The sequence below is a fragment of the Hippocampus comes genome, unplaced genomic scaffold, assembly GCF_001891065.2.
Source record: "Hippocampus comes isolate QL1 unplaced genomic scaffold, H_comes_QL1_v1.1 scaffold39, whole genome shotgun sequence".
NCBI classification, from domain to species: Eukaryota; Metazoa; Chordata; class Actinopteri; order Syngnathiformes; family Syngnathidae; genus Hippocampus; species Hippocampus comes.
In genome coordinates, this window is record NW_017842054.1 from 1210386 (window position 1) to 1218892 (window position 8507).

Consider the following 8507-nt stretch of genomic DNA (forward strand, 5'->3'; position numbering starts at 1 on the left):
ACCAAAAGAAGCAGCAGCAGCAGCAGCAGCAGCGGAGCATCATGGACGTTCTGAAGAAGGGCTTCTCCATCGCCAAGGACGGCGTGGTGGCCGCCGCAGAGAAGACCAAAGCCGGCGTGGAGGAGGCCGCCGCCAAGACCAAGGAGGGGGTCATGTATGTCGGTGAGTTGGCAAAGGCCAAATGTTGCTTCATGACGACGATAGCAAATGAGTGCATTTTGTTTCAAAGAATGGGGGGGTTAGGGGAATATTTCATCTGATGTGATCAGAGAAAATGAAGCTTCCCTAAATGGAATGAATTATTTGTTAGTGGGTGAAGCTCATAGGGAGCGAGGGATGAGCGGTGGGGGCAGAAAGGGCGACGTTAAAAATTAAAATGCAAACCACAGAGATGCGGGGTCATGCAGACGACGTGGTGGAAGGTTGAGAACTGGACGGAGGGGGAGGGAGAGGAGGTGGCGGGGGAGCATGTTTGGAGAGGAAGTCCAGACGGCGTTCAGGGTGTGGCCCAGGACAGATTGAGTTGTTGCAAAGTAGAAAGAGAACACAAAAACCTAATTGAGATGCGACTCGGTCGGAAAGGAAAAAACAGACTACGGCGTTCCCCGCTAGACGGGCCATCATTTGTGCCGCCGCTATCGATATCGAGGATTTTGAAGCGGGGAAAAAAAGTCTTGTTTTCCATCCCTTCATTCACAAAAAAATCAAATGGAAATTGCAGAAAATGCACAAGCATCAATGAATGAGGATTCAGTTCCTGGTTGCATCCGTCAGAAAATCGGGAACATTGTTGATCATTGTTTTTGTCAAATAAAAGCAGAGGTTGCAAAGGTTGATTTTTGTCAAAATTCACGCAAAATGACTCCCGAGAAATCATGGCGGTTTACTGCTCAGCAGTTTTGTGCCATCTTTGAATGGGGACTTTGATGCAAGAGAGCACTTTGCAGCGGGAAGAAGGAAAAACAAAACCACACTAATTGTTTGCTTCGAAGCATGTGTCGTTGAAGAGTGGATCTTTTATCTATGCAAATGAGCGGTCAAATATCTGGAGATCGTCTTCTATTCTTTGTTTCTGCACATTTTGTCTTGATTTCAAATGGCATTTTCGTTCCGCACATCTGGTTAGGATGTGCGGACTGCGGGCCCCTACGCAGCTTAAGTTGCCCATTTCATAGTTGGAGATACGAGCGTGGTCAAGGAACCAATTCCACTTTGATCGAACCGTGTTGAAGTGAGACGAGTGGTTCCAAACCGACGCTTTGCCGCCCTCTTGTGGCATCTATAGGCAATGCACCTTTTTAAGAGGAGGGCGTTAATTTCACTGAAAACAATTTCCTCCACTGCACGTTGTCAAGTGGTTGCATGAAATCACATCCTCTGCATCCGGATTGCGCGGTCGCCCTGTTTGTTTCATAAAAACTTGCCAAGTCAATCATATTCAATTCCACACATGCACGCTCATCATGTCCTTCATGTGTTATTTCCAGGAAACAAGACGATGGAGGGCGTGGTGACCGGCGTCAATACAGGTACCAAAACCGAAGCACTCACACCATCGCAACAGTGACATTGAGGAAAATATTTGAAACTATTGTGACACCTCAAATTACAAAAGGCCTTTTGATGGCAAAATCTGAGATGCACCGGCAGTGATGCTGACTCAGCGCGTGACCTGACTTGAATGTCAGTGGCTTTTTTTTACATGATGTTTGCCATTCACACCATGAATGGCATCATATGTTCTTGCAATCGTGACACACTTGCCCCTACGTACCATGACACATACTCTTGTTTAATTTCATATACAAACATACTCCGTTTGAGTGTCAGGTGCCTAAACTTGTCCGACTTGCAACGGGTCAGCATTTCTCACCCTCGTAATTACCGTGGCATGCCGAGATTCAACCTCCGAATCTTCATCTTCCCCTCAAAAGCCGTGCTGACTGCAAATCCAAAGCCACCCAACATCGCCATCTACAGGGATCTGTTAGTCATTACATTATAGAGAAGCTAGGCGAGACCGTCTTCCACACCTACTTGTTGAAAAAAAATGCACTCGATAACAATATTGATCGGCTGCAGTAAATGGTTGCGTTCCGGTTGCCGTCCACGAGAGCAAATGAGTTTAGGCCGTCACTGCATTCAAACAGCACTACAAAATGGCCACCGCACTAGATAGTGCACAAGAGAGTGTCGAGGGCAGGGATGGGTAACTCCCGTCCTCGAAAGCCACTATCGTGCATGTTTTCAGGATCAGATTTCTGCAGAACTTGCCGATGGTCTCGGGAGTGGTTCCCAAAACAGCTTATGACACGCTGACATCCCAGTTTCCTTCCAGTGTCCCAGAAGACAACCGAGCAGGCCAACATCGTGGCCGACGCCGCCGTCACCGGGGCCAACGAGGTCGCCCAGGCCACAGTGGATAGCGTGGAGAACGCCGCCTTATCCTCCGGATTCGTCACTGTGGTGAGCCATGACAGCTTCTGGCAGTCTTGGCACTTTATTCTCCCCCGCCCCAAAAATAGAACATTTGAATTTTTTTCTCTCGAGTGAACTAGGGGCTGAACCAATTACTCGACTGAACTGCATTGCATTCTAAGTCGTCGAATCAGAAATGATGCGATTTCGGCAACTTGTCGGACTTTCAATTTGCCTGTCTGCTTCTCGCCGGACTATAAATGTCCAACCCAGCGAGGCCACACGGTTGATGAAAATGAGCTGGCGGTGGCTAGCTTCGGTTATTCAGATTCCCATGTCGTAAGATTTTTGTTGTCGTAAGATGTTTTTCAGCATTCATGACTTACAATAAAACAACTCTTCATAACTCTAAAACTAGCGACAGGATAAGTTATGTGACAGTGCTGAAACAGAGAACAACGAATTGCTTTGTTCAGGATGAGTCACGGTTATGAATATACAGTAAACGTAGGCGGAACAAGATGGCAGCGGTCATGTGACCTGTGTGATGTCTTTCTCCTGCAGACTGATGCTCCAAAAACAGACGACGGAGGAGAACAGACCCAACAAGCTGCTCAGTAGGTGAGTAGACAGATGTCGTGTTAACATTTCATTAGTTTCATCGTGTCATTGCCAATGTCATTTTTTAACTGTCACAATTGCAATAAAATTAAATATATATATTTTTTAAAAGGCAGTGTGCTTGCAGGAAATTTACATGTTTTCAATTACGCTGTTAGGTTAACACTTCATGCTAGTTTTGAAAATAAAGTATTTATTCATTGATTGTTCAATTGACGTTTCAACTCTTCTAGTGTCAACACTCACTTCCTGTTTGTGCCCGTCCAATGAGGAGAAAGAAGACCGATTCCCGCCTTTCCTCGCGTGTTGTCTTGGCGCCACTTCTTCCGCTTTTCGCCCTCTTCCCACACAACTCTCGGCTGATTGGTCGGCGTGTAGAGTGACGTCACTCTGGCCCAATGTGCCGCCCCAAGCGTCCAATCACAGGGCTGGAAGTCAGAAACACATCCGATGCCTTTCGCCGTGCATGTAGCTTTGCCAAGAAACACGCGCGCCTGCTCATACATACACACGCACATACACACACAACCACGAAAGAATCACTACACACTTATCTCCAGTCTGTGTCGCTGTTATTAACTGAGCTTCAGTGCTACTTTCTTTTATAAAACAATACAAATGAAATAAACGTACCTTTAACATCCGTCCGACTGTGCCGATTTTATTCGCAATTCTCTATTGTTACAAACGTACCGAATGACACGACTCCCATAAATTTTTCTATGATAAAACAAAGGAGCGATCCTCGAGATGGTAAAGGCAACGGGCTAGTGTAAATAAAGTGTGCATCCACGCGGCAGCTTAAGCGTTTGAGCCACGGACACTTCAACGAAAAACACATCGGGAGAACAAAATACAACTCACAGACGTTGCCTATCGTTTGTGACGAATGGCTTGACGTTGCTGTTGAGAAGTTGCAACGTTTCTGTGTTCGTAGTGTTTGCTATACTGCCCCCAAGTGGCCAAGGCACCCACGCCAGATGGAGCCGCACTATACCAATTGAAGCCCACATTTTTGCAAAAACGTCCGTTCTTGACGTTCCAGGTCGTGACATTTTTATGTACAATATTATAGCGTGCTGTTTTCATTGTAAAAGAAAAAGTGAAACCAAAAAACACACAAAAAAATAATGTGAATGATAATTTTGATCAGACATGATGCTTGCAGCAAATGTTCGACTTTATTCCACTTGCAGCAGAAATCATTCTTGGCGTGTGAGAAATCATTCCAGGTGAGATGAACTCTTAACTTTATTTGGCTCTAGCTTGTCCTTTCTTGCTTCCTTCATTCCACCCTTCCTTCCTTCCTTCAGGCGGCACAAACGCAAAAAAAAAAAGGGTGGCAACAAACAAGGGGCATGCACACGCATTCACGCGAGTAGAAAATGCTTGAAAAAGTGGACGTGCGACTGCGACACTCGCACAGTGTGTTTAAGGCACCATTATGCTACGGTACATTTGCACACTTGGCAACCCCCCGCCTCCCACCTCTATGTTGTCCACTTCATGGGGTTCATTCAGGCTTTGGAGCAACAGACAAACGTGACAAAGTACACCCACCATTAATTCATTCAACTGTTGGTGTCCTTGCATTTTTTCTCCAAGCGGAAAAACACAAAAAACATTTTGTCCAACGTTGTCGTATCCACTCAAAAATAAAGAAAAGCAAACGCCATTCCAAGAAACTTTGCTGGATGCTTTAGAAAACAAAATACATCAAATAAAACTCTGATTAAATAATTTCACTTTTGTTAAGCACCAAATGAAAGAGTGGCCCTAGAAAAATAAATAGCACGAGTTCCAAAAGAAAAACTGCATGAAATTTAAGGAGACACACCGGTGGGCAGCTTTCATTGCAGCACTATCTGTGTGCGATGGCGTGTGCTGAGTTCAGGTGTCTGCAAAAGGGTAGGACAGCATGTGGTTAGTGCAGGGATCTGTACTCATGAAGTGCAGTTGAGGTGTCCAGTAAAAATGCAGATGAGTATGACGTTGGTTTCTTCGGGGTTTTGGCGGAGTGGAGGCCAATCTGTGTTGAGTTCAGGGGTCTTGTGGCTAGTCTGGGCAGAAAACAAAAAACTACCGGGCTGAGAATTTTTTCCCTCCAAACAGAATTAAAACATGTGCTGTAAAAAAAAAGAATTAGATTGAATGCTTGATTTTCAATTTGTTTTCCCATGACTTATCTAATGTTGAAGGCTCATTGTGTGTGCGCGTGAGTAAATCGCTCATGGAAAAGTGAAGCTGTATAAAAGCTTGTCAAAACCTCCTAAAAGCAAAGTACTGTATTGCAGAGATGTTTTGGGGGGTTTGTTTTTGCACACGTGTGTGTATAAGTGATGATCATCTGATGTGTGCGTGTGCAAGTCGTTGCCCGGTTACACATTGATAGCGTGAGCATGCTTCTTGCACAGAGGTTTGTCTTTCTTGGAGTAGAAGGGCTGGCCCTCCAGGTTCACGTGACACACCTGAAACAACAACACAGGCAACGGACATTGTACATTGATGAAGGCAAATGTTCAATCAGGATCCGAACTAAGCTTTTTCTTTTTTTTTGTTTTTGACCCAACATATTTTGTTGAAATTAGAGCTGACAGAGAATAGGACGTATTTGTTCAATGAAATTGTTTTTCGTCCAAACAGTTTATTGTTTTCATTTGGTAAAGTTTCTCTTGGCTGCACTCCTTCAGTTGTGTCTATGTGGATGACAGATCGATCGCCCTCCCACGCCCTCTCAATCAGATTTCAGCCCCTACGAGTTGCCATGTCAATCTTCACAAGTAGTTCTGTTGTGCCCACAAAACTTCAAGAAATATTTTGCCTGCGTCGAGCCATTGCAGTATGGTGTAGATTTGAAGACAGTGGGTGTATGTGGTCTCATCTCCCCCGGCGGAGGGACGGCGTTGGACTGCAGGAGTTTCTCACCGCGCACACGAAGCAGGTGTCGTGCCAGGTATGACCGAGAGCCTCGATGAATTTATCTCCGGCTTCCACGGGGAAGTCACAGCCGTGACACTTGGTGCTGAACAGCGCCACATAATCTGAGAGCAGATCGAGCGGCGTTGTTAGCGACCCGCTCGCGTCGTTATAGCACAGAAGTCACGCGCAAGAGGGACGGCGGCGCACCTTTCTCGCAGTACGGCTCCCCGTCCTCCATATGGAAGAGGCTGTTACCGAAGGGTTTGCCGCAGGCGGCGCACACAAAGCAAGTGGTGTGCCACGTCTGCCTCAGAGCGTGCATCACTTCCTGCCACGCGATGGTGGGGCACAATAAGTGGTTAGTTCAGGTGTTTGTAATTGTGCACGCACATGTAACTAACTATGTAGCACAATCTGTATGTCTCAGTTGTTCCCCCCCCCCCCAAAGCGCCATTGTTAACCACGTAGAACTCAAAAGGACTGGCCGATGCTTTTGACGCCTTACCCCCATGATCTTGGTGCTGCAGCGTGCGCAGGTGGGGGCAAAGAACTCCTCGTAGCAGTTCTCGCAGTAAACGCTGTTCTGCTCCTCCACAAAGCTGACGTCGGCCAGCGACATGTTGCAGTAGTGGCAGTTGAACTCCTCGGGGTGCCACGAGCGGCCCAGCGCCACCAGGAAGGGACCCCTGCGACCGGAAACACTCACGTCATTTGCGGGCTTTGACAAGCCGGCGGAAAAGCAGGGTGGTACATCTCGAGAAGATGCAGAGAGAAAGGTCGGGACGGCTTTTGGCGGTGGCGGAAGTTCACGGATAATTTGGGTACGGTGAGCGCCGAGTGTTTTTAAAAATGGAGACCATCTACGGCGGAGTCAAAAAGCTTACAGAATGGCAAAAGGGAAAGTCGAAATTGGTGGGCACGTGGACATCTGGTGCATTTTTGTTTCTGTATGAAATGATGTAAGGCTTTTATTTTGAAAGGTAATGTAAGAACAGTTTGAAATGATGTAAAAGTGTTTCAGGATCATAGTTTGGAGTATTAAAAAAAAAATCTGATTAACAGTTCAAATCACGAGCGAACGTGGTCAAGTCATTTCAAGATGAAGTTAAAAAAAAAGTGTATGCAAAATATGAAAAACGTTTAATATATTATAGAGCGAACACATTTTTGATCGTAAATTAATAGATTTGTATTTTGACTGTTCATTTACTGAATAGAGTCGCTGTTGGGTGGAAACTGTACGCCCAAATATGGTCAATTTCACATTTTGTTACAAATTGATGGTATTGGTCAGTGGTCAACTATTCAAACAAATGATGAACCAATCTTCATCTTAAATTGAACTCTTTTGGACCCTTTAAGTGACTAAGCATCATCGAACGCCTCAGGACTGAAATTCTGGATGTGTTTCAGACAGTAACAAGAGATCAAAGTGAGCTTAGATACATTTGAGGAGGCCTCATTTAAAATACCCGTTACGAATTTTCGCAATTGGTGGCGGAATTTGGTCCCGAACGTTCACCATGTCTGCTGTCTTTTTTTTTCATTCATGGAGAGGACGGCGCAGCGTTACCTGATGATGCTGTTGCAGGCTCCACACAAGGGCGTGCGGCTGCTGGCGGCAAACCTCTCGGCCCGTTGCGCCACACCCCTGGCCACGGGGGAGAAGGGGGCGGGGCTAGGAGTGACATGGGCATGGCTGGAGGTGGCGGCCGAGGGGTTGGGGATGTACTGGGGCGGCGGGGGCGCAGCCTGAGGCAACGGAGGTGGCTTGATGACCGCGGTGGTGGTCTTGCTCGGGTCAAACTTGTTGGCGAAGGAGCTGTCGGTCACCCACGGGGGGCGGTTGCCACCCGCGCCGCCTGCCGCCTGTGGCGGAGCGGCAGAGGCGCGGTGGGGGTGAGCTTGGGGCATGTGGGGGGGAGCAGCTGAAAGAGACAGGAAGTGTTCGTCGGGTAACAAACCAAACGCGGCAAGTCTGGCAGTTCATGTCACGCGACAAATGGGGGTCACTTCCGCGACAATCTCATCTTTGGGAACGTTGTCACGTCTGGGGTGACTTTGGCAACATTTGGAGAACATTTTGAGTCCAACAACAAAAAAACAACACCCATTTGACCACCACCCACCAGGGACAGTCATTTGGGGAACTATCAGCCAATCACCTCAAGAACCAAGCAGTCAAGTGACCAAGCTACCACACCAAATAACCCTTTGATGTCATTTAAAATCTGTTTTTCAAAACGAAAAACACAAAAGCCCGAATACCATACATGGCAATGGCGAGTGATGAAAAAAGCGGAAGGGGCGTGGCCTGGACGGGGCGTGGCCGTGACGGGGGCGTGGTTACTTACAAAAGTGGCACTAAACATGCTGAAGATGAAGTGTATTAAATTTACACAGTTTGAAAATTGAACAGAAAAAAATCCCAAGATCGCCACTATTCTTTCAAGTGAAAATTTGTGCAATTGTGCCTATGCATTCCTGGTGAGCACCAATATGTAACTCCAAATTTGCTGCTCAAAATCAAAACCAAAAAAGTAAACACA

General features: G+C 46.6%; 2 protein-coding genes across 9 annotated transcripts in view; one reads left to right on the forward strand and one right to left on the reverse strand.

The window, feature by feature from the left end:
* The first annotated feature begins 8 nt into the window (after window positions 1-8).
* On the forward strand, window positions 9-3683 carry LOC109510210 (synuclein-like). The gene is made up of 5 exons (XM_019860374.1): window positions 9-162; window positions 1488-1529; window positions 2339-2466; window positions 2983-3039; window positions 3273-3683. Exons 1-4 carry the CDS (start codon window positions 42-44, stop codon window positions 3037-3039), a joined length of 348 nt encoding a protein of 115 aa, XP_019715933.1. The 5' UTR covers window positions 9-41; the 3' UTR covers window positions 3273-3683.
* A 1526-nt stretch (window positions 3684-5209) lies between these two features.
* LOC109510208 (LIM domain-binding protein 3-like) overlaps window positions 5210-8507 on the reverse strand; it is a 24188-nt gene continuing 20890 nt past the window's right edge. For all 8 annotated transcript variants that reach the window (XM_019860370.1, XM_019860369.1, XM_019860371.1 and 5 more), the window contains 5 exons: window positions 7532-7886; window positions 6464-6644; window positions 6166-6286; window positions 5965-6080; window positions 5210-5507 (listed from right to left, as the gene is read on the reverse strand). In XM_019860370.1, coding sequence (XP_019715929.1) covers window positions 5418-5507; window positions 5965-6080; window positions 6166-6286; window positions 6464-6644; window positions 7532-7886 — 863 coding nt within the window. In that variant the 3' untranslated portion in view covers window positions 5210-5417. The remainder of the gene's footprint in view (window positions 5508-5964; window positions 6081-6165; window positions 6287-6463; window positions 6645-7531; window positions 7887-8507) is intronic.

What these genes read in the sequence shown, in the direction of transcription:
- LOC109510210 (XM_019860374.1), top strand. Translation starts at nt 42, where the DNA reads ATGGACGTTCTGAAGAAGGGCTTCTCCATCGCCAAGGACGGCGTGGTG. An exon ending in GGAGGGGGTCATGTATGTCG is followed by an intron (nt 163 to 1,487) that starts GTGAGTTGGCAA and finishes TGTTATTTCCAG; the next exon opens with GAAACAAGACGATGGAGGGC. An exon ending in CCTCCGGATTCGTCACTGTG is followed by an intron (nt 2,467 to 2,982) that starts GTGAGCCATGAC and finishes TTTCTCCTGCAG; the next exon opens with ACTGATGCTCCAAAAACAGA.